The 26,934-nt window shown below is 37.9% G+C and overlaps 1 protein-coding gene across 1 annotated transcript in view; it reads left to right on the forward strand.

The window, feature by feature from the left end:
- Positions 1 to 26,934, forward strand: part of Efhc2 (EF-hand domain containing 2) — a 156,878-nt gene that overhangs the window by 36,683 nt on the left and 93,261 nt on the right. The window contains exons 3-4 of the mRNA XM_060374307.1: positions 11,563 to 11,713; positions 23,641 to 23,864. Of these exons, the coding sequence (XP_060230290.1) occupies positions 11,563 to 11,713; positions 23,641 to 23,864 (375 nt within the window). The remainder of the gene's footprint in view (positions 1 to 11,562; positions 11,714 to 23,640; positions 23,865 to 26,934) is intronic.

Below are 26,934 nucleotides of genomic sequence, written 5' to 3' on the forward strand. Positions count from 1 at the left end.
GCGCACCCAATACAGTGCTAGCCACAGAAACTCAGACCCACAGTACGACCCGTCCCAGATCCCAAGCCTGCAAGTAGCAGCACGGACTACACAGGGCTGCCCAGCCAGTGACTGTATGGGCCATCCAACCCCTCAGTGGCAGAAAACCAGCTGAATAGACACCAAAGACCAGCAGACCGGTAAAATCAATACGCGCACACATTCTTCAACAGCACTTGCGATCCCTTAGCGCCTGCAACAACTTCAGTGCCTGCAAAGCACCCCTCTCACACACTGAAGGCCTCTTCATTCACCAACACCCTGTCCCTTAGGACACACCCACAAGCACACTCTCAAACATGCTATCCCGCATTTGCCCTTCTGCGCCTGCGAACTTTCCTTCTACAGGTATAGCTGAATAACCAACGCACACACTGAAACCACTAGACCTCACTAGACCTTCATTTTCCTGAAGAATTCTCCAGATACCAGAGAAAAACCAGTCTGACCTGCAGAATCCAAGAACAGACAGTAAACACGACAGATAACCAAATGGCCAGAGGTCGGCGAAAGAACACAGCCAATGCAAATCAAGATATCATGGCTTCACCGGCAACCTCCAAAATTATTGGACACTCCAACTCAGCAGAAACAGAAAAAGAAAATGATTTTAAAGCTATGATTATCCAGTTATTTGAGGCACATAAAGAGGAAACCAAAAAATCTCTCAGAGAAATAGTCATAGAGATTCAAACAGTTAAAGAGGATACAAAAAAATCCCTTAACGATTTGGCCTCCCAAATAGAAACAAAGACAAACGAGGTGAACGAAGAAGCTCTTAAAGAAACGCATGCAAATATAGCCAAACAATTGGAGGCAGAAGCAGAGGCACTAAGAGAGGAAACAAACAAAAAAATAGAGTCCATCTTGGAGACACAGGAATCCACACTCAAACAGATGAAGGAAATGTTGCAAGACATGAAAACAGAATTAGAATCAATAAAGAAAACACAAACTGAGAAAACCCTGGAACTGAAGAACTTAGAGAAAAGAGAAGGAATCTCAAAGGTAAGCATCACTAATAGAATTCAAGAGATGGAAGAGAGAATCTCGGGTGCTGAAGATATACTCACAGAAATTTATACTTCTCTCAAAGCAAAAATAAAATCAGAAAAATCCCAAACACAAACAATCCAAGAAATCAAGGATGTCATGAAAAGGCAAAATATAAGAATAATAGGAATAGAAGAAGAGGAGTCCAGGTTACAAGGTCCAGAAAATATTTTCAAGAAAATCATAGAAGAAAATTTTCCCAACCTAAAGAAAGAGATGTCCACAAACATACAAGAGGCCTACAGAACACCAAATAGACTAGACCAGAGAAGAAACTCCTCATGCCACATCATAGTCAAAACACTTAATCTACAGAACAAAGAAAAGATACTAAAAGCAGCAAGGGAAAAAGGCCAAGTAACATATAAAGGCAAACCTATCAGAATCACACCGGACTTCTCATCAGAAACTATGAAAGCCAGAAGATCCTGGGGAGAGATCATGCGGGCCCTAAGGGACCACAGGTGCCAACCTAGACTACTTTACCCAGCAAAGCTTTCAATCAACATAGATGGAGAAAATAAAATATTCCACGACAAAACTAAATTTAAGCAATATTTGAACAGCAACCCAGCCCTACAGAAGATACTAGAAGGAAAATTCCAATCCATTGAAAACAAATACACCTAAGAAAACATAGGTTAAAGATAATTTCCAACAAAAGTCAAAAGCAAACAAGCAATGATTCACAGTAACATCGCCAACTCCACAATAATAGGAAATAACATTCAATGGTCATTAATATCTATCAACATCAATGGACTCAACATTCCAATAAAAAGACACAGACTAACAGAATGGGTGCGGAAACAGGAACCAACAGTCTGCTGCATCCAAGAAACACACCTAAGCAACAAAGATAAACATTACCTCAGAGTAAAAGGCTGGAAAACAGTTTTTCAAGCAAATGGACCCAAAAAACAAGCAGGAGTGGCTATCCTCATATCTAATAAAATAGATTTTCAACCAAAACTAATCAAAAGAGACATAGAGGGGCACTACATTTTCATCAAAGGAAAAATTCACCAAGAAGACATCACAATTCTAAACATCTATGCCCCAAATACAAGAGCACAAACATTCATAAATGAAACATTATTAAAGCTTAAACCACACATTGATGGCAATACCCTAATAGTGGGTGACTTCAACACCCCACTCTCACCAAGGGACAGATCAACTAGACAGAAACCAAATAGGGAAATAAAAGCACTTACAGAGTCCCTAAATCAAATGGACCTAACAGACGTCTACAGATCTTTCCACCCAAACTCAAAAGAGTATACCTTCTTTTCAGCACCTCATGGAAACTTCTCCAAAATAGACCATATAGTTGGTCACAAAGCAAGCCTCAACAGATATAAAAAGATTGAGATAATCCCTTGTATTCTATCGGACCACCATGGACTAAAGCTGGATATCAACAACAATGGAAACAACAAAAAGCCGACACGCACATGGAAACTGAACAACTTGTTACTCAATGACAGCTGGGTTAAGGAAGAAATAAAGAAAGAAATTAAAGACTTCCTAGAATTCAATGAAAATGAAGGCACAACATACCCAAATTTATGGGACACATTGAAAGCGGTGCTCAGAGGAAAATTTATAGCACTAAGTGCCTTCAAGAAGAAATTTATAACATCACATACAAGTAACTTAATGGCCCAACTGAAAACCCTAGAAAAAAAGAAGCAGATACACCCAAGAGGAGCAGAAGGCTGGAAATAATCAAACTCAGGGCTGAAATCAATCAATTAGAAACAAATAAAACTATTCAAAGAATCAATGAAACAAAAAGCTGGTTCTTTGAGAAAATCAACAAGATAGACAAACCCTTAGCCAAGCTAACTAAAAAGCAGAGAGAATCTATCCAAATCAGCAAAATCAGAAATGAAAAGGGGGACATAACTACAGACACTGAAGAAATCCAAACAATCATTAGGTCATACTACAAAAGCCCATACGCCACAAAATTTGAAAATTTAAACGAAATGGACAATTTTCTTGATAGATTCCATCTACCAACATTAAGTCAAGATCAGATAGAAAGACTGAATAGCCCTACATCCCCCAAGGAAATTGAAGCAGTCATTAACAGCCTCCCCTCCAAAAAAAGCCCTGGGCCAGATGGTTTCAGCGCAGAATTCTACCAGACCTTCAAAGAAGTGCTAATATCAATTCTCCTCAAACTATTCCACAAAATAGAAACAGAAGGAACATTACCAAACTCATTCTATGAAGCGACAGTTACCTTGATACCCAAACCACACAAAGACCCAACAAAAAAAGAGAACTTCAGACCTATCTCTCTTATGAATATTGATGCAAAAATACTCAATAAAATACTTGCAAACCGAATCCAAGAACACATCAAAGATATCATCCATCATGACCAAGTAGGCTTCATCCCAGGCATGCAAGGGTGGTTCAACATGCGGAAATCCATCAATGTAATCCACCACATAAACAAACTGAAGGAGAAAAACCACATGATCATCTTCTTGGACGCCGAAAAAGCATTTGACAAACTCCAACACCCATTCATGTTTAAAGTATTGGAGAGATCAGGGATACAAGGCACATATCTAAACATAGTAAAGGCAAGATACAGCAAGTCTACAGCCAACATCAAACTCAATGGAGAGAAACTTAAATCAATCCCACTGAAATCAGGGACAAGACAAGGCTGCCCACTCTCTCCATATCTCTTCAACATAGTACTTGACGTCTTAGCCAGAGCAATAAAACAACTAAAGGAGATCAAGGGGATACAAATTGGAAAGGAAGAGGTCAAAGTGTCACTATTCGCAGATGATATTATAGTATACATGAGTGACCCCAAAAATTCAACCAGAGAACTCCTTCAGCTGATAAACACCTTCAGCAAAGTGGCTGGATACAAAATCAACTCAAAAAAATCAGAAGCCTTCCTGTATACCAAAGACAAAAGGGCCAAGAAAGAAATTAGGGAAACAACACCCTTCACAATGGCCACTAATAACATAAAGTACTTTGGTGTGACACTAACCAAGCAAGTGAAAGACCTGTTTGAGAAAAACTTCAAGTCTCTGAAGAAAGAAATTGAAAAAGATCTCAGAAGATGGAAAGATCTCCCGTGCTCATGGATTGGTAGGATTAACATTGTGAAAATGGCCATCCTGCCAAAAGCAATCTACAGATTCAATGCAATTCCCATCAAAATACCAACTCAATTCTTTTCAGACCTTGAAAAAAGGTTTCTCAGCTTCATATGGAGAAACAAAAAACCTAGAATCTCCAAAACAACCCTATACAACAACAGATCAACTGGAGGTATCTCCATTCCCGATCTCATGCTGTACTATAGAGCAATAGTAATAAAAACAGCATGGTATTGGCATCGAAACAGAAAGGAGGATCAATGGAACCAAATTGAAGACCCAGAAATAAACCCACGTACCTATGAATACTCAATTTTTGACAAAGCAGCCAAAACCATTCAATGGAAAAAAGATAGCATCTTCAACTGATGGTGCTGTTCTAATTGGATGTCTATATGCAGAAAAATGAAAATAGATCCACATTTATCACCCTGCACAAAACTAAAGTCCAAGTGGATCAAAGACCTCAACATAAAACCAGATACGCTAAATCTGTTAGAAGAAAAAGTAGGGAACAGCCTAGAACTCATTGGCACAGGAGACAACTTCCTGAACAGAACTCCAACAGCACAGGCTTTAAGAGCAACAATCAATAAATGGGACCTCATGAAACTGAAAAGCTTCTGTAAAGCAAAGGACACCATCATCAAAACAAAACGACTGCCTACAGATTGGGAAAGAATCTTCACCAACCCTCTATCTGACAGAGGGCTAATATCCAGTATATATAAAGAACTAAAGAAGCTGAAAAGCAGCAAAACAAGTAATCCAATTAAAAAATGGGGAACGGAGCTAAACAGAGAATTCTCTGTAGAGGAATATAGAATGGCAGAGAAACACTTAAAGAAATGCTCAACGTCATTAGCCATTAGGGAAATGCAAATGAAAACGACCCTAAGATTTCACCTTACACCCATCAGAATGGCCAAGATGAAAAACACAAATGACAACACATGTTGGAGAGGTTGTGGAGAAAGGGGAACCCTCCTTCATTGCTGGTGGGAATGTAATCTGGTACAATCACTTTGGAAGTCAATCTGGTGCTTTCTCAGACAATTTGGAATAGCGCTTCCTCAAGACCCAGCTATACCACTGCTAGGTATATACCCAAAATTTGCTCAAGTACACAATAAGGACATTTGCTCAACCATGTTTGTAGCAGCTTTATTTGTAATAGCCAGAACCTGGAAACAACCCAGATGTCCATCAACGGAGGAATGGATACAGAAATTGTGGTATTTCTACACAATGGAATACTACTCAGCAATCAAAAAGGAGGAAATCATGAAATTTGCAAGCAAATGGTGGGATCTAGAAAAGATCATTCTGAGTGAAGTATCCCAGAAGGAGAAACAAACATGGAATATACTCGCTTATATAGACCTAAAAGATAGGATAAACATAATGAAATCTATACACCTAAAGAAGATAATCAAGAAAGCAGACATGGGGTATGATGATCTATCCTCATTTAGAAAGACAAATGGGATATGCATTGAACGTATGACAGGAGCCTACCGCAGAAAGCATCTGAAAGACTCTACCTAGCTGTGCTCCAAAATAGATACTAAGACTCACAACCAAACCTTCGGCAGAGTGCAGGGAATCATAAGAAAGAAGGGGAGTTTGATGTGGAAAGGATAGGAGCTCCAGAAGAACCAAACGTATCTGGGCACAGGGTCTTTTCTGAGATGGACACTCAACCAAAGCCCATGAGAGGATAAAACCTAGAACCTCTGCTCCGATGTGATCCGTGATAGCTCAGTAATCAATTGGTTTCCCATAGTAAGGGGAACAAGGACTATTTCTAACATGAACTCAATGACTGGCTCTTTGACCTCCCCACCTCCCAAGGGAGGAGCAGTACTGTTAGGCCACAGAGGAGGACTTTGCAGCCAGTCCGGAAAATACCTGACAAAAGCGAGTCATATGAAAGGGGAGGAGGTCCTCCCCTATTAGTGGACTTGGAAAGGGGCAGGGAGGAGATGAGGGAGGGAGGGTGGGATTGGGGAGGGAATGAGGGATACAGCTGGGATACAGAATTAACAAAATGTAACTAATGAGAAAAATAAAATTATGGAAAAGAAAAAAAAGAAAACAAAGAAACTTCAAAAAAAAAAAGCAAATAACTCAGTTGGCATGAAAGTAAGTTTAACTTCTTCATTGAAAGCCAAATTTGTAGTATGTTAAGGTAAAACAAGTTACCAATAAAGACGTACTTTTTTTTAAAAGATGTACTTTTGACTGCTTTGAATTTCTTGACTTTATAATATGATAGTGAATTCAGAAACAGAAACATTAATTTTTTTCCTCCCAAAGTAATTTATCCTCACATACCTGTTTTATTTTAGAGATGATATTATTTTCTGTAATCTCTATGATCAAAACTCTACAGATGCTTTGGATATCAAGCAGATAACCAAGTATAATAAATACTGTAGAGCGTTTGGAGGCATGTAGGGAACTGCAGATCACACACGGCGCCAAATTAAATCCACATTCTGTTTTTAAGAAAACTGTGTTTTATTAACAGGAGCAATGGCCAAATTACTCAGTGGGTAGTGGTGTTTGCTGCCAAGTTTACAGATCTAACTTTGATCCTCAGGACCCACATGGTATAAGGAGAGAATTGGTTCTCACAAGTTGTTTTTTGACAACCGTAGTGTGTATATATACACACGTGTACACACACACACACACACACACACACATGCTCACACTTTAAAAGAAAAATTTAAACAGTTATATCCTTTAGGTTTAATCTAGTTTGTGTAACTTACAAATTATGATAAAAACTTTTAGCATCATCTTCACTTTTTTTTGAGGCAGACTCAAATTGTAGTTTTGGTTGGCATGGAAATCACAATTGCTATGAACGGATGGCAATCATTTTGCTGTAGCCTACCGAGTGCCAGGATAATAAGCACTAGATTCATAGTTTTGTGTCTTTAAATTTTTGTTTCTAATGGGTTTTTAATTCCCCTTTCTGGATTCTCTGATAGATGGAATTCATTTATCTTTGTGAAACCACTTATTTTTATATTTACTTAGTGCGAATGGAGTGTGAGTATGGGTGTACATGTGCCCTGGCACATATTTAGAGATTAGAGGACAACTTTGGGGAGTATGTTCTCTGCTTCCACTCTGTTTTTGAGCAAGGACTCTTGTTTTTTGTCACTATATCTCATACTGAAGTCTCCAGGTGATTTTCCTGTCTCTGCTTCCTATTTGGCTATGAGTACTACAATTACAGACCTGAGTCACTGTATCTAACTTTTCTTTCTTTTTAGCAAGGGTTCCAGGAATTGAACCCAGATCATCAGGCTTGTGTGCAGGTACTTTTACCTGCTGAACTATCTCATTGGCTTTGAGATCACTTTTAATCTTTTGGGTGTCTCTTCACTTACCTCATACCTGCACAATTGACCACTAAGGCTACAGTTCAGCTCCTTGTTTAGTTTTTATAATTGAAGTTGGAAAAGTCAGTTGTGTATATGATATAATGCTGTGGTTATTTAAAATGGACAAAATGCACATCAATATTTACTTTAGGTGTATTCAGTTACCCTTATTAATATACACATGTGTAAGCTGGTCAGATGGCCCAGTTGTTAAAAGCATTTACTACTCCTGCAAAAGATTTGGATTTATTTTCCACTACTGACATGGTTGTTCACAACCACCTGAAACCCCAGTTCCAGCCATCTATGACCTTTTCTGACTTTAGTGGGCTCATGCATGCAAGTGGTGCATGCCCATGATAGCTATTCTCCCACTGATGAAATGAGCCAATTCAAGCCAAATTAGAGTATAAATGCACGTTTATTGGGGGCAGCTCTCTGGTGGGTTTACATACCCCACAGGAGGAGGTCAGTGAAGTCACCATGCTAAGAGAGACAGAAAGGGAAATCCTTTCGCAGAGAGAGAGGAGAAAAAAATGGAGACAGGGAAAGGGAAGGAGAGAGGACTGGTGGGAGGGAGGGAGAAGAGGGGAGGGAGGGAGAGGGGAGGAGGGAGGAAAGGGGAGGTGAGAAAGCAGGACAGAAAGGAGAAGGAGAGAGGGGAGGAAGGGAGGGAGGGAAGGAGGGAGAGAAAGACAGACAGTCCAGAGAGAGGGCAGGTTACCCAGTGAAATCCTATAACAAGGTAGGGACTGAGGGATGCTGGGAGAATCTGGAAGCCAGGTCCACTTTGGTTAAATGGGCACTTCAGCTGCTTGTCCCACATCTGAATCCCATCCGTAGCCAAAATATTTGTGACCACACTTTAATACATTTTAGTCCTCCTTAGAACTATTTAAAACAAAAATGACTTACCTAATTCAATTCTGACTAATAAACAAAACCCATACCCATAATGTAAATACAAAAAAACTAATACATTATTTAGTGCCAGACAGGTTAACTCCCAGCTCCACCAACACTAAAAAGTCACGTATGAGGAAAACTTGCATCTTTTCGATTCTAAGCCAAACCACCCCTCTCCAGAAGCTACGGAGCATTGGGGAGGGGGGAGGTACCGGGGGAGAGTGTGATAATGCTAGTGCTGGTTTTTTTACAGACTCCACCAGCAATCATATGAGTCAGAAAATGAAGCCACCAGATGCTTTCCAACTAATAAGGACCAAGTGGGACCGTTCTAACGAGTCCTCACAGATTTCAAAACAGGGGGAGGTACACTAAGATAATTATATCACATAGCTTACAAGATCAGACCTCAATAGCAGACTGCTAGGTTCAGAACTCTGCCTTCCAGGACAAGGTGTTATGCCTAAGAAATTTGGGTGGGGGAGGGCACATTGTATGGTGGCCCTGAAGTGACCAGAAGATGCAGACAGAACCTGGTCCTCAAATTATAAATGGAGAAATGAGAGCATACAAATGGGTCACCTGATGAACAGGAAGTACCTGTGAGTTATGTGACCTCAGCAAAGTACAAGCAGTATTCCCAGCACTGACTCAGGTGAGGGAAATAAGACCTAAACCCTGGGAGTTTAGGAAAGGATTCAGGCCAACCCTGCTTGGAAACAATCTGGAAGAGGGGGAACAGGCCAAGCTGGAGGAAACAGACTGGTAGGTCAAGAGGTGGGCATCCAGCTGTGGCACTTGCCAATGAAGCTCAGCAGTCAGCTTTTCATCTTGGCTCATCCTTCTGGGAGCTAATGTGCACACTCTTCCAGGTCCAACCATCCTGTCCAACAATGCCGCCACTGCCATTTTACACTGGCCAGCAGCAGCCACTACCGAGTTGACTTATTTCCTCAGCAGAGAATATCTATCAACATATACATACCCTTAGGCGCGCACACACACACACACACACACACACACACACACACACACATTTCCTTCTTAGTCTTCTTCCTGGAAAGATGGCTCAGTGGGCAAGAGTACTTTACACATAAGCCTGAGGACCAGAGTTTGATCCCTGGAATTCACATTAAGGTAGAAGATAAACTAATTGCACAGGTATCTTCTATCTTCCACTTGTGTTCCATAGAGCATGCAAGTCTCCACCAACTCCAGCCCATCATATTTTCACGATAACAATAAAAGAGCACATAAAGTCAAACCATTCCAAGAGTACTTAGATCATCTCTATCAGAAGCACAAACTTCACAAGTAGCATTGGGGGTACAGACACAAATGTGGGCACAGTCAATTTTTGAATCCCCAGCACTCACATCAAAAATAGAGTGTGGCAATATTTGTGTTTGTAACCCCAGTGCTTTGTGAGGCAGAGACAGGAGAATTCCTGGGGCTTGCTGGTGCCAGCCTAGCTCCCAGTCCAGTGACAGACCTTGTCTCAAGGGAGTATGGCAGAGAATGATAAGGCAGGATATACAATGTGATGGCATTCTCTGTCCTCTGAGAATACGCAGTCATGCGCAGCTGCACACACGTGTGTACATATATTGCATACACAATAAAATAAAAACCAATTCAATTTGAGAGACCAAGAGAATATTTAAATGGAACATTCTATGAGTGTGGCCCATAGAATCACAGAAGCTTGGAATCACAGAAATATTGTTCCACTAATTGTCTTCAATTTTTGTGCCCTTCTATATGAGCAAGTCTTCCTATTGAGAGTGATTTTCAAAGTTTAAAAAAAAAACATGCTATTCATACCACATGGCACAAAAGCATAACTATTAAAAGTTGTTTTTCAGAAAAGGTACTAATATGGGCGGGGGAAGGATTTATTTTTTCTTATTGTGAGATGTTTTTTCCAAAGCAGTTAAGAAAATTTCTAGGATATTTCTGTCAGGTCCCAAAGAAACTCAGGACAGATGGCTAACTGTGGTGCCTAATAGCATCCAAAATGCATGCTGACCTCAGGCTCTTTCACCATGGCAAGTACCTGTTACAATGTCCTGGCTCTTGTCACTTTAACCTCTTCAAGCCCTGAGCTTTGATTTCCTTCCCCCAGCTTCTGATTCCTATATAACCCTGCCATTTCAGCCACATTTGCCCATTTTAGCTCCATTTGCCCTCTTGTTTCCCTTGGCCCTTTCTCCTCTCTCTTCTCTTACCCTCTTGCTTTCCTTCTCTTTCTCTCTCTCTTCATGGCCTAGTTCAGCCTACCAAATCAGTCCAGTTCAGTTTAGTCTATTACTTTCTTTCCATGCTCCGGATTCCCCCAGATGCATCTAGCTGTACTTTTTCATATATATATAGTGAAAACTTTCTCCTGCACCAACCATACCTTGGAGTAGTCATGTCCTCATTTTTGTTCAATTTTTTCTGTCTGATTTTTAATAAACACTTTAGAACCCACTCCATTCCCATCCACGTTGCCATGTCAGAGCTAGATTATTCAGCTTCCTGGAGAAAGAGTAGGTGGAGTATCCATGCTTTTAAGAAGCTTTCAGATCCGCTGTTTTGAGCTATGTTAAGGCAAGCAATCAGAAAGGCTAGGAATCATGATAATTTTATCCCATAACCAAGGTAGCTTTAAACTATTTTTAATGGGAAAAATAAACAACATTTTGTTCATCATGAAATAAAAAGTATCTTTTGCTTCTGACGTACACTTTGAATCCTATTTTGAGTTTCCAAAGAGAGGCAATTCACTTTATTGTAGAGCTGAAAGATGAGCTTATTATTACTTTAATATAGTTTTATTATTGTTGTAACCAGAGGTTGGTTATGTTAACATACTATTACCTGTATTGTGTATATGTTCTCTTTAGGTGATATACAAAATGTTTTAAGGAAAATCAACTTTTTTATTAACAAAGATTGTATAGGGATAAATTTATTAATTTTAAGTATGCTGATTTTTCATATTTAATTAATTATGATTCTAATTATTATTCCAACAGGTATTATCATTTGATGCATATTTGGAAGATGAAGTGGCTGATAAAAGGCAAGAAAGCCATAGAATAAGATACTATAAAATCTATTTCTACCCTGAAGATGACACCATTCAAGTAAATGAACCAGAACTGATAAATAGTGGACTGCCTCAAGGTATTTATTTAAAACAGCAATGTGGTTCTTTTGCTTCTAATTCTTGTCTTATATATTGTCTGTCTTTAGCTTTTTGAAAGGTCCCATGCTAATACTTAAACATTTCAGTTATGTGGCATTCTCCTTTAGTTCATGATAGTGACTTAATATATTTCTGCCCCTTATAACTCAACATAGACCATTTCTCTCCTCTCTCTGCATTATGAAATACAACTATATCTAGTATAGCAAACTCTTCAAAGCTTTTGGTTTCTTTGTTGTCACTGCATTACCTTACTATGTCATCCAGGATGCTATTGCTTCTTTCTTGGACTGCAATTTGTGTCATCATGGCTCTCCTCATCTACTATTGATACTATGGTAATTATCATGACCTTGCTGTTTGTTTGACTATCCCAGTTAGCTTTAGCATTGCTGCGACCAGTTTCTGATAGAAATATATAAGGGAGTTTTTTATAGAAATATATATGTATATATATTTAAGGGAGATGATAGCTGTTTTGCTTGTTGTTTCAGTTCAGCGGGGAGCATAGTGGGGCAGCTGACATGGTGATGATCAGCAAAACAACTAGAATAGTAGGAGGGGCCATGGCATATACAGCCACCAATGATATGCTAATGACCTATTCCTCCAGTTAGACCCTATTGACAATAGTTTTATATCTTCCAAAGTAATACCTTCAAGTTTTTAATTCATTAATAGATTAAGTCCCTCATTAGAGTCTCAGGTATCCTGTTTATTAGGTCAACACCATTCTATTCTAATCAGTCTAGAAATGCCCTCACAGACAGAGCCATGATGTTTTTCTGGTTTTCTGGCATTTCTGAGTCCAATGAAATCAACAAGATTAACCACCATAGCATCTCAAAAGAGCCCTGTTCCTTCACTATGTATAATATAGGAGAAACATAATAAAATCTAGTCTTAAAGAAGCTAAATCACAAGGAGGACCCTAGGGAAGAGGCTGAATTCTCACTCAGAAGGGCAAGTAAGATAGAGATCAGAGTAGGAGAAGACAAGGAATAGGACAAGAGCCATGATTTCTTTTTTACTGGAATTGTGTTTGTTTTTTTTTTTTTTTTTTTTTGTGTGTGTGTGTGTGTGTGTGTGTGTGTGTGTGTGTGTGTGTTTGGTCTTTTGGAGTATTGCCAACTGTAATATTTTAGACTTTGAAACTTCTCTCTCTTACTATGACATCTACCACTCTTATTTTCCTCATTTTCTCATACTAAACCTACCATTCTGTTTTTGAGTCTCAGCAAAACATATATACATGTCTTTTTGTTCTCTTCGCCATTATTCCTTACATGCTACATTCATTGCTTGATTATAGGAATGGGACAGCTGTCTACCATGGACTTCTTATCTAAAATTTCTGATCCCCTCATCATCTGTTCTTTATGAACATCTTAGATATATAGTATACCTTGAAATATTGTTGGCCTCCAAGAAGTATGTAGACAGATTTTCTTATAGACCACCAAAGAGAAGGCTCATTGGCCAAATTAAAATGAATGAATCACATAATACATTAAAATATTTAAAATGCTTAGTGAAAGCTGGGAATATAACTTAGTTATAAAGCCCTTGCCCAGAACATTAAAGGTGCTGGCTTCCATCTTCCACACTACAAAATCAAACCAACTAACTAAAAAAAAAATCCAACCAAACAAACAAGCAGAAACAAACAACAACAACAACAACAACAAAAAACCCCTTACATTTAAAACATGCAGTGAGTTGCAGTGGTAAAGACACACTTTGGACCAAGCTTAAATGGAAGATAAGTACACTCTGCCTGAGTCTTGGGGGTAAACATTAGCCCCTCCCACCCTACTTTATAAACTTTGATAGAAGTAGTATGGTTTGGAGACCAATATTGTGGGTTAAACAAGGAGAATCACAGGCAGGAGGAGATTTGGGCCAAAGGTACATACGCAGATGGATCAATATGGATGAGTGTGCTTGGCCATAGATGTAGCTCATCAGTAATTCTACTGCATAGTAATAAGTTTTGTTTATCTTTCATGGTCAGAGTGCACTTGTGGCAAGAATGGATGTCACCAGTGAATGAGTGGCTAAATTAAGGTCTCATGAATATTGAGTGTTCATGAATATTTAATGACTTATATATTTAGTATACATGAATATTTAGTGTACATGAATAATTAGAGTCCAGGTACCTCATATATATTTAATATTTACTGAAAGTCTCTGTTTTAGTCCTTCAATCCTTCCTTTCTATATTTGACACATATATTTCATACTTACTATTTTCTTATTGTTATGATTCTGTTCATATTGAGTGAAATTTGTGCTTACTAATTATTTCCTTAGGCTTAACATCCCCATAGTGATTTATCATGATAAATTTAAAGAGGAAATTGGGAGGGGGGGTACAGTGGCTTTTGAAAAAAATCAAGTCATTTTTTCTTGATAGTGTAGTTTTATTGTATCTGGTATATGGGATGATGAATTTGGAGCCAGATAGTACTGACAAGAAGTAACTGTTGAATATCTATCATTGTAAAGTCCAAGAATGGACGATAGAACAAAATGAAGTTTATTGCTCTGTTGCATTGGGAGCCTGGCATCTTTAAAGGGGTGATTAGACATCTGTATGGCGATACAGTGAGAACCTTTTAGGAAAAACTAAAATCAAAATTAGAAATGTGGAGTGGGATTCAGGCACCAAGATTGTAACCAGAACCAGCCTGTTTCCTTTTTCTGAAGGTAAGCAGGTCCATTACTCTGTATCTCAGTTCTTACACTATCTATTCCCTGGCCAGTATCAACGACTGTATGCTAAATTCTTTAAAAATGAAAATAATTTAACATTAAAGACAAAAAAGGTTTTCACAGACATTAAGGCTAAAAATGAGACATGTTTTATTGCGAAGGGACAAGAAGTTTTAGATTCTTAGGGATTTTATTTTTCAAATGTAAGAATTTTTTTTTAAATCAGCAAATTCAGTTGGGGTGGCACACACTTTTAATCTTAGCACTCAGGAGACCAAAGCAGGGGAAACTTTGTGAGTTCAAGGCCAGCCTGTTCTACAAAGTCCACTTCAGGACAACCAGTACTCTATAGAGAGACCTTGTTTCAAGTAAACAAATGTACTAGATGGTTACGTGTGTCAACTGACACAAGGTAGAGTTATTAGAAAGGAGGCAAGCCAGCAAGCAGCACCCCTCCATGACTTCTGCATCAGCTCCAGCCTCCAGGTGTATGCTCTGTTTTGAGTTTTTGTCATGACTTATTTTGGTGATGAACAGCAATAAAGAAGTGTAAGCAGAACAAACCCTTTCATCTCCAATTTACTCATTGTTCATTGTGTTTTATCACAGCAATAGAAACCCTAATTAAAACAACAACAAAAAAAATTAAAAAAAAAAACAGAAAAATCAACAAGTATGTATTAGAAAGTGTTTAACGTAAAGAAAAAAATTACGACTTTTCATTTTTGTGACCCTATACTTTAGTAAATTAGGTTAGGTATGTGGGCAGCATTGCTTTAACAAAAAATATATTGTAAAGACTGATTTTAATTTTGTGCATGTTAGTGTTAGCCTACATGCATATTTGGTGCCTGTGTAGGTCTAAAGAAGGTATTGGATCCCATGGAACTGGAGTACCAGTTGTGAGCTGCCATGTGGAAGTTGGGAAGTGAATTTTCATCCTCTGCAACAGTATAAAGTACTCTTAACCACTGAGCTGTCTTTCAAGCTCCTAAAGTACTCTCTCTTCTAGTATTTCCCTCATATATTTTGCTGTGATGTTCCCTAACCTAGTTTTCTTTACTTTTGGATTATCTTTCCTACCTTGACACCCAGCTTGTCCAAATGGGGGAGTGGAGGTCACAAGACAACCCAAACCTGTATTATTTTCTTGGATTGTTTGTAATTTTATTATTACTTGTGCATGTGTGCAAGCATGTTTGTCTTTGGATGGAAGCCACAGATCAGCTTCAGCATCAAGTATCTTCTTTCAGTGATCTCTGCATTTTTTATTATTAGTATCTTGTTTGAAATAGAGTCTAACTGTGTAGCTGTGGGTGGCCTGGAAGTTTGTATGCAGGACAGGTGGCTGGTCTTAAACCCATGGAAATTCCCTCGCCTCTGCCTCCTGAGTCCTGAGATTATAGATGTATGACACAATGCCTGGTCACCTTACTTTTTTAAATACAGGATCACTCACTGAATTGGGAGCTTATTGATTCACCTAGGCTAGATGGCCAGCAAGCCCAAGGATAGTGCTGTTTATCCCCTCTACAGCTCTGGGATCTACACATGTGCTACAATGCCCAGTTTGCTTTTCTTTTGTTTTTAATGTGGTAGCTAGGGATTAAAACTTGCATCTTCATGCGTGCATGACACAACTTTTATCTATTGAGCCATCTCTCCACCCTATTCTCATCAATTTTAGGTAAAAATAATATTCTTGAAGCTTAGTGGTCCTTGTTTTTATTTCATGAAACTATCCAAGAACTGTCAAATGCAGCCTCTACACGGATTTTAGAAAGTTACATTTTTCTTAATTTCAAAGCTCACAAAAGCAGATTCTCATGTGAGTTCATAATGATTCACTTTAAAATTATTTTTATGTGAGGAGGAAGGAATCTCATGCACAAAGACTTAGGGGAAAGAACCCCAAGAAAAAAGACTGTCTTGTAGCAGCTTTATTTGTAATAGCCAGAAGCTGGAAACAGCCCAGATGCCCCTCAACTGAAGTATGGATGCAGAAATGTGGTACATCTACACAATGGAATATTACTCTGCAATAAAAAATAAGGGAATCATGAAATTTGCAGGTAAATGGTGGGACCTGGAAAGGATCATCCTGAGTGAGCTGTCCCAGAAGCAGAAAGACACACGGTATATACTCACTCATATAGACATATAACATAGGATAAACCTAGTAAAATCTGCACATCTAAAGAAACTAATCAAGAAAGAGGACCCTGACTAAAACGCTCAATCCCCATCCTGAAAGGCAAAGAGGATGGACATCAGAAGAAGAAGAAAACAAGAAACAAGTTAGGAACTTGCCACAGAGGGCCTCTGAAAGGCTCTGCCCTGCAGACTATCAAAGCAGATGCTGAGACTTATGGCCAACTGTTGGGCATAGTGCATGGAATCTTATGTAAGAAGTGGGAAACAGTAAGATCTGGAGAGGACAGGAACCCCACAAGGAGAGCAACAGAACCAGAAAATTTGAACACAGGGGTCTTCCCAGAGACTCATACTCCAATCAAGTACCAGGCATGGAGATAACCTAGAACCCCTGCACAAATGTAGCCCATGGCAGTTTAGTATCCAGGTGGGTTACATAGTAATGGGAAGAGCATTTTAGTTGTCTCTACTGTTTCTTGTTTTGGTTTTGTTTATAGAGTGCATGGAGGTTGGAATAAGTTAGAAATGAAAACAGGCATCCATTAGGATGGTACAAAAATAGGTATTCAGTTTACAGGTACAAAAATAGGTATTCAGTTTACATGAGGTTCTATTTAGAACAGTGCATTTTAATAAACACTAGTTCTTGTTCACAAAGAGATTGGTTTGTGTTATGAATCAAATAAGTCATTGTCACAGTTTAAGACTTTCTTGAATTTCTTGTCAAGACATAGTTTACACATAAGGCCAGGAATGTAAGGTAAACTCCAAAGCTTAACAACTGTACATATCTAACAGAATAATTGTCAGTCCACTACTATCATGTCCAAACTACTCAGTGTTAAAGAAAAAGAGAATGATTAGAAATATGGCATAATTTCTAGCATGATCCAGACCAGTCAGTCTCAGGTAGGGAGTCATAAATTTTGATATTGCTGACCTGGAGTATGGCTTTTACCTGTTTAGTATATCCTTGGTTAAGAACAATGATCTATATTAATACCTTCTTTTGGTTCCTCAACTGGGTATTTCGTCTTATATTTAAAAAAAAAGAGTAAATTTCAACAGGACAGGAGCCTACCATAGGGGACCTCTGAAAGACTCTACCCAGCAGGGTATCGAAGCAGATGCTGAGACTCATAACCAAACTTTGGGCAGAATGTAGGGAATCTTATGAAATAAAGGGAAGATAGAAAGATCTGGAAGGGACAGAAGTGCCACAAGGAGACCAACAAAGACAAAATATCTGGGCTCATGAGGGCCTGCATCGACTGATGAATCAACCAAGGACCATGCACGGAGAGGATCTAGACCCCCTGCTCAGATGTAGCTCATGGGCAGTCAGCTCAGTCTCCATGGAGATTCACTAGTAAGGGGAGCAGGCACAGTTTCTGGCATGAATTTGGTTGCCTGTTCTTTGATCACCTTCCCCTGGCTAGGTTGCCTTACTAGAGCACAGAAGAAGAGGATCCAGGCAGTACTGATGAGACCTGATAGGCTAGGGTCAGATTGTAGGGAAGGAAGACCTCCCCCATCAGTGAACTACGGAGGGACATAGAAGAGGAAGAAAGAGAGAGAGTACAACTGGGAAGAGATGAGGGAGGGAGCTACAGCCAGGATACAAAGTGATGAATTTTAAGTAATAATAATAGTAGTAGTAGTAGTTATTTTATTGAATGAAACAAATGTGTTTATGAACTGTATTTCCTCATTTGGATGCTAGGTATTTGTGTCAGGCACATTCTATATCTAAGTACCTTATCTCATAAAGTAGTGGGGTTGCCGGGTACAATGTGAACTGAACAGTTAAGTTTGTATTTGAAGTAAGGAATAAGGCTTTTAGTATAACCATATCTTAAATACTACATGTGATATACTTACAGTAAAAGTTATTTATTATTTTTCTGTAATTTAAGTTTAGTTGGGAATTCTGTATTTCATTTTGCTAAATATGATACCCTAGGAGGGCAAACATTGGAACAGGAATTATAAATGAATGGCTCAACATAGAATTTTAAAGTAAAAAGGACATAGGAGATAACAGAGTCAGTAAAGTGCTTGCCACACACGCACAACGAACTGAGTAAGGATTCCTCGTCATTCATGGAATAAACCAGGCATGATGGTGCACTCTGTAATCCCAGCTATTCTTACCAAGTCAGTGACTTCCAGGTACAGTGAGAGATACTGTCTTTTAAAAAGAACTGGAAAGCAATAGACAAAGATACCTAATGTTGACCTCTAGCCTACACACACACACACACACACACACACACACACACACACACACTAGCATGCACAAACAGATATATCTGCATGCATATAACATATGCACAAATAAAACATTTTTAAAAAGTATTTAAGAGCAGACGTGAATAAAGATGTGTATATTCCATTCAATAAAGCAAAATGAGAGATGAGGGGAGGAAAGAAAATATGGGAGGTAATATATAACGCTTGTTACACAGTGCAGGTGTCATCACTGATACCAGATGTTTGAGGGATCAGAAGTGGGAAAGCTAGGAACCACTTAGGAACATAGAATTTGAGTGGAACCTCAAAAGTTTCCCCAGTTAAAGGTGGAAGAGAAAGAAAGCATAGCCTAAAGGGATAGCATGGAAGAAATGTAGGTAAGTAGTGGAACAAGAAGTTCAAAGATAATTGGGAATAGATTATAGAATGTGTTATGAAAACTAAGCACTAAGGTAATAATGCAAGAGGATGTTTCAGCATTTACCAGGTCATATTTTTGTACTGATGGAGTGGTTCATGGGGACTTGCATACGGTTATTATTTCTCATTCTGTTCACAGATGGGGTTGTTTAATATTTTGTTCATTCATTGCTAGGTATATGTCATATTAGCAATATATGAAAAGTTACTGTTGTAAAACTTATACTGCTAAGGTGATATTTTAGAAAAATATCAGTAAAATAGGAACAGTTACTTCAGTGGATGAACGAAATGAATACAAAAGAAGGAACAATTCTCTGCCATATCTGATCACTAGATATAAATTTAGTAAACACAACAACAAGAGCAATTCCATTTTTATATTCATTCACTTAAATATTATCCTGTTCACCCTAGGTATGCAGTGTAACTGAAATAAATGTTGGATTTTTAATTCTGCAAGATAAATTCTACACTGCTGAATTTAATGTTATGAGAAAAATCTAAGACATGGAATGCCATGGAAACATGTTAAGCATAAATGGATATATAGCCACTTTGATATCCACCACAGGGAACCGTTAGAAAGTTAAAGTTTGAGTGTAGTCAAATAACAGGGCTTAAAAGAAGAAAGATGAGGACAAACTCTAAGGCAGGCACTTGATGCTTAGATGTGTGTTCAGGGTGTCTTTTTGGGACAGCTGAAAAGATAAACACTGAAAAAGGTAAAGGACTGACTTGCTGCTTTCGTTTCTCCTTTTTTTGTGTGTGTAACATTTTTATTTGTTTTCTTTAATAACTTGAACTGCTTTTCAGTGTGTGCCAAAGGCATGACATCCTGCCCATTTGTTTGGTATGCTACAACAAACTTCTACTGGTAGAGTTCTTGCCATTTATCATGGAAAACTATAAATATACAATTCCCAAAAATGGATGTTATAACCCTCTATAGGACAGTTGATATATCATGAGAATGTATGACTAAAAGCTCTCATGAGCAACTATACATTACAAATGGTCCACATTGGGTTTCTGATTCACACTGTATAATTGTGATATTGGATTTTTTGTTAGTAAAATTTTCTTGTTTGTTCATAGATGCACTTTCTGCTTCCAGCCCATAGATAGTCAGGACTTTTCTAGTACTATTTCCTGGTATTTTCAAAAGCATCTAATGGGGCCTGAAATGAGGAAACTGTGAGGAGATCTAAGATGCAGGCTCCGGAGGGGTGGAAATGTTGTGATGCAGAGATTGATGCAGTAGGCAAGTGGCTGGTTCTGGAAATTAGTCCTTAGACGGAAGTAAGGCTGTTTTGAAAGAGCAGCTTCACCATCAATTTCTCTTCTTTTCCTTGTAGTTGGTATCTCTCTAGTTGGTATCAATAAAAATTGAATTTTTATTCAATTTTGTAATTGGATCTTCTTTTCCTTTACTAAGGTATTTTCTGGATGATGTGTAATGAGATATAACTCAGTGAAAATGGTGGAAAATAATGGTGTTTTGTTAGTCTAAAAGCTAAAGTTCAAAATCCTTTACTCTCATTTCTTAGGATATACTATTGGTGAAGACACTTAAGCATTCTTAGTTTTAGTATCTCATCTATGAAGCAAACACTGATAATTCATGTACTGCCTGTCTCTGTCTCGATTAGATGTATCAGAAAAAGTCTAGTCTAGGGAAATGAAGCTAATTATTATTTAAATCCACTATAGTCTACTCCTACACACCTTGAAAGTGATAATATTCCTATTCAAAGTCTTACTTAACAAAAACTATAGCTTATTTGAATTCTTAAAATGAAGTACAAGTTGTAAGTATATGTATTACTTACTTTTTTATTGCTGAGACAAAACACCATCTTACAGAAGAAAGGTTTATTTGAGCTTATGGTTCTAGAGGGTTAGAGTTCATTATGGTTGAGTGAAGGCATGGCAGCACAGAGGACGCTGAGAGCTAATTTCCTTAACAGCAAGCACAGAGCAGAACTAACCCAAAGCCTGACTCCAGTGACATACTTCCTCCAACAAGGCCGTTCTTCCTATACCTCCCATTTAGTGCCATCAATAGGGGACCAAATATTCAAATGTCCAAAACTATGGGGGGGGGATTTAAATTCAAGTCATTATAGTATAGGTGGAGTTTTTTTGCACTTATATATGTAGTCCTTCTCTCTCTTCATCACTTTCTGTCTGTCTCCCTCTCCCTCTGTGTGTGTGTGTGCGCACGTGTGTGTGTGCATGTGAGAGTGTGCATGCATGCATGTATGTAGTTTATATATGGACATTCAAAGTCTATGCTAGATGTCTTCCTTGATCTCGCTCTACTTTATTGAGGCATGCTTTCTCACTGAACCTTAGGCTCACAGATTCAGTCTAGTCTAGATAGGCAGCATGCCCTGGGAATCCCCTGTGTCTGTTTCCTGAGTACTGGGATTACAGGCAGCTGCCACCCCTGACATGTATTTATCTGTGTTCTGCAATTCCAGGCAAATACTTTATCCACTGAGCCATTTCCCTAGTTCCATAGATGAAAGTTTTGAAGAAACTCCAGATTGTTGATTATTTAATAACCTGCCACAATGCAAGTACATTTAAAGAGGCATATAGTAGCTCCTGGAAATATCTGAAATGCCCATCCTTTTATAGATTTCAAGTGTGCAATTTGTTCTAAATATCTAATTTTGAATGATTAAATAATTTGCATGCTGTTTTCAGTGGCATGAATTAAAGGCTAATTGAAGTATAATTCCTTGCAATAAAATTATATCATCTTTTATGTAGTATATTTAAAAATAGTCTATTCCAGTTTTAATTTTATAGTTTTATTGTTTTAATTTAATGTACTAAGTAATTAAAAATTGCTATGAAGAAAAGAAGATGAACATGATTGATTTTACTTAAGTTTTCCTCAACAAACTTAAAAGTAGAATAATGTTGAGTAGTGGAACAGTGCCCAACACAGTTCCTGGTACATAAAGATTATTCATTAACTGTTCTTATAATAAATAAGAATAAATAAGTTTCAAGTATTTCTAGACTTTGAGAAAAGGCAATATTCTCAATACTATATACAATATAAAGAAGCTAAGTTGATGTCTGTATATTAAAATGCTTCTATACGTAGGTCACACAAACCATGTGTTACTGAATTATTAGCAACTTGGGATCCTTTGCTCTGAGGGTAGGTTCTCATGCTTAAGTCAGTTATAGATGTTAAGAGGCAACTGCATGAGTAGCTTCTATTTCTCACTGAACCTCAAGATATACTGACTGCCATTTCCTCGGAGCTCATTCTTAAAAGCTCTTTATATACACAGACAACTTTGGAAGACAAAGATTGCTTTGCTTTCTAGTGCAGGCTGGTGTGTAACGTTGGAAGACAGAGGCAGTCGGTCCTTCCCTGCAGCATGAAGGGCAGACATGTTTATTGTTTATTCTACTACAACTACTAACTGCTCACAGAAGTCTTAGGTCCCCTAAAGCAAGGTTCTTCTCTTGTTGTGCCAATTGTGTTTGTAAGTGTTGTTTCATCCTCATTTTGCTTCTTTCCCCTTGTGAATTGGGGCTTAGACAATTGGCTCAAGAAAGGCTGATTCTTTTTGCTGCTGTTCACCTCCATTGAATAGTGAACTATCCTTTCGTCTCTACCAGGAAGAGAATGAGCACCACAGAGTTGGATATGGAAGATGTGGTGAGATCAAGAAACCATGATTCAGTGTACTGGCTGAAACTATGAAATCTCTAGCAATCTTCATTTGATGTAGGTGGTTGTGTGGAGATAGGCAGAGGTAATGGAGGAAGAAGGAAGAATATGTTTCCAAATGAAGACGATTCTATGAGGTTTTCAAGCAGCCTAAAGTCGTTCATGCTTATTGAAGCTCTAAATCATATTTCTGGCACACATAAACTAAAGACAGCTACTTAATTTATTTATTTGTTGGCTTTTTGAATCAAGCAAATGCCTTTTATGAGACTTTCCTATTGGGCCTAATGCACTGTTTAGTTGAATGCATTGTATTCTATTTAGTAACTGAAAGCAAGCCTACTTACTGTAAGAAAGTACATGACAGAGTAACATTTTTTGCTCATTGTGCTAACACTACTATTCCTGTCTTCTAGTTTTTATGATTTATAAAAATACTTCCCTAATAACATTAAGGAAATTCAAGTGTCATATCAGGCTGGCTAGTGAACTCTGGACCTTGATTTACCTTAACTCGAGTTTAAATGTATAATGTTGCCTCCTAGAAATGACCCCTTGCATACTACACTGCCACAGGGAAGCATGGTTCTTGTTGAGATATGCCATAATTTCTTATTAACCATATAGCTAAGCAACTGTATTTTATTTGTCCTGCAGGCACTTCTATCAGGCGTCATCGGATTCCTCTTCCACCTCCTGATGATGATCAATATTATACTGTGTATCACTTCAATATCAGCATAGATGTTGTCTTCTATGGACGCAAGTTCAAGATTTATGACTGTGATCCATTCACTAAAAACTTCTTGAAGAAAATAGGAATCAAATTGAATCCTCCAGGACAGCGTCCAGTAGATCCCTACATGAAAATGTGGAGAGAGGTAAGAACTGATCCATCTGTGATTTCCTGCCTTCAAAGAACTGGTGAAGAGTGCTAGTGATCTTGCTGCAGATACAGAAGAGCTTTTGAATCATGGTTTTGTGAGAGCTGTCTTGTTCTTCTTTGGATAGATGGTAAGACTGAATGGTGGCTACAGAACAGGAATGATCCCCTCATTTCTCTCCTTGCAGCCTCCCTAGGCACTTACCTTCCAGTACTTTATGGGAGCCTCCCTTTCAGCTGTAGAGTATTTAGTGAGATGCTTAAGTGGGATAAGGTCTAGGAACCCATGGTCACTGATTGTATATGAGTTGAGCTTACATTTCTTCTGCTTGTGGTTGCTGGGTTTAGTTGCCTCTCTCTGGCTGGGAAAATTCTACAACTGTACAACTGATTAAATAAACCAAACCTCCAACATGACTTTTTCCTTCTTCTTTGAACTTTTTGAGATTGGGTGTTGAAATAGCTTAGAAGAGTGAAGTAGTCATGATTTTCGTTTCTCTCAGTTATGACATATGCATTTAAAATCTGATCCCATTATAAGGAGCAAAGACTCAGTGTTATTGTTCTGTAGTTCTTTAAACTGATTGCGTGACCCTTGTTTTCTATTTTCCAGATGTCTCTGAATACTCAAAATATAAAGTATCATTGTTTAGGTCACATACCTAGTCAAGTTCTTTATGAGAACTACGATGGATATCTTTGGATTCTTACCTACATTTTCATATTGTCATTTTTCTACTTTTTATTTTTGTATTTATTCATTTACAAATTTCTGAGACAGGATCTCACTATAATAGCACAGGCTAGTATTGAATTCACTGTGTAACTCGGGCTGACCTTGAACTCGTGGTTGGTCCTCCTGATTCTGAAATGTTGAGATTAGAGGTGTGTGCTACCCCTCCTCACTATTTTGTTGTTGTTGTTGATATATGACTATGCATAGCCACCTATATAAGCATTAAATGTACTTTGGAATGAATTTTACCCTCCATCCAAATTACAATGTTAAGCATTCCTCCCAGAATATCCCCTCGTGTATTTTTCAAATCAGCCCTTCTTTCCACTCAAGAATAAGCAATATTCTCATTTTTGTCTCCATAAGTTAGTTTCATCTGATTTGTATTATTTTCAAGCCTTATAATTCATTCCTTTCAGAATGATAACAAAATTTAAGATGAAATTCTCTTTGATTTGTTTTATCTCTCTTTAAAAACTATGTGTGAGATCATTCCCCTGTACCTACCTGTTAGTCTTAGCAAATTTTTTTTTCGTCATTAAAGGCATACAGTCTTTCTGTGAGGTATATGTGAGTTCTGTAATATCTAACGTAAAATGAATTTGCATCACTGTAAATGGAGATCTTCAGGTTTGGACTCATTTTTATGCCCTGTATGATACATACAAAATCTTAGAAGCACCAAAGAGAATCTGAAGGGGAAATGTCCATACAAGTCATTGCTCCTTGCATATGGCAATATGTATTCACTAACAGTTATATGATACTGACTGTGAATTCTGTTAAATGTTATGAATAGTACAGAATACTGCCAGAGTTTGTATATTTTTAAAGCAGAAAAAGTTACATAATTGAAAATAAATACCAAGGAAAAGCAAATGTTTTAAATAATTGCTCTTCAGGCTATGAGAACCATTTTAACATTCTGTTAGGGCAAAGAAAACCCATCATTAAATATACGAATCTTTGGAAAGTTAAGAGTTTAATACTAGCTTTTATATTGGATTTTATAGATTTACTTAAGCGTTTGCATCCTTGATATGTAAATTAAAGTATTTTGCTTAAACTGAACGGGATTTTAATGGTATACGATCAATAATGCATTTCTTAGCAGTCTTATACACTAAAAGCAATTTAATTAATGGAAGCAGAGGTCCCATAATTTCATTTAAATATCAAGGATAAAACTTGAAGAGCCTCTAGAAAGCTCTTTTGTTTTCCTCTTGAGATAAGAGTGTACTGAGACTGCCCTAGACAGACATAAAATTCAGGAATTTATATAATGATTATATAGTTCAATTTGCAATAACATCTCTCAAATGAATTTTTCCTTACATAACAATATAATTTGCTTATAGCAAATAGAATGGAGGCAGCTATACTCCAAAGGAGGACTGAGAGGTTGCAAGTTGTAGGAAAGATGCATCAAGAAGACTGTTGAACTCAGTTTCTAGAGCAGAATCCAGGCAAAGAGAGTTTCTGTGTAGACTCTATTTGCTCTGTTCCTGTTTCCACTGGGATTCCATTTCTTGGCTATCTGAAGGTTTTTTTTAACAAAATTAAATTATATATGTATATATATATGTCGATATATAGTTCTTCCTCTTTGCAAAAATATAAACAAGTACACACAGAAGTGATTTTTAGTGAAAAGACACATTTTAAAAACTTAAACATAATCAGCTTGGGATTGGACATACAGATTTTAAGTCAATACAGGTCAGTGATTTGAAAAATGTGTACACCAAAGTAACTAATATGAGAGGAGGTAAAATATTTTGGGCTGGGGTTGTAGCTTACTCGTAAAACATTTCCACAACATATGTAAGACTCTAGGTTCAATCATCAGCATGGCAAAAAAGAAAAAGAAAGAAAGAAAAGAAAAGATAAGATACAATCTATTTCCCATAACCTTAAAATATTCCTTTTTCCCCTTCGCCTTTGTGGTCAAGTCCGCTCAAGTCACCCTTTCTTGTTATGCCATCTACACAGAAGCAACTACTGCTCTGGCTTCTGTCACCATAGATTAGGTTTGTTCATTCTTTTTTTTATTATTTTTTATTTTTTACATTAATCACAGGTTATTTACTTTGTATCCCAGCTGTAGTCCCCTCCCTCTTCCCCTCCCAATCCCACTCTCCCTCCCTCATCTCCTCCCTGCCCCTTTCCAAGTCCACTGATAGGGGAGGTCCTCCATCCCCTTCCATCTGACCCTAGCTTATCAGGTATCATCAGGACTGGCTGCCTTGTCTTCCTCTGTAGTCAACCTCAAACATATCAGAGAAATATAGTTTGGTATGTTAAAATAATGTTTAACAGACTATGAAAATCT

Source organism: Meriones unguiculatus, chromosome X, assembly GCF_030254825.1.
Source record: "Meriones unguiculatus strain TT.TT164.6M chromosome X, Bangor_MerUng_6.1, whole genome shotgun sequence".
In the NCBI taxonomy this organism is placed as follows: domain Eukaryota; kingdom Metazoa; phylum Chordata; class Mammalia; order Rodentia; family Muridae; genus Meriones; species Meriones unguiculatus.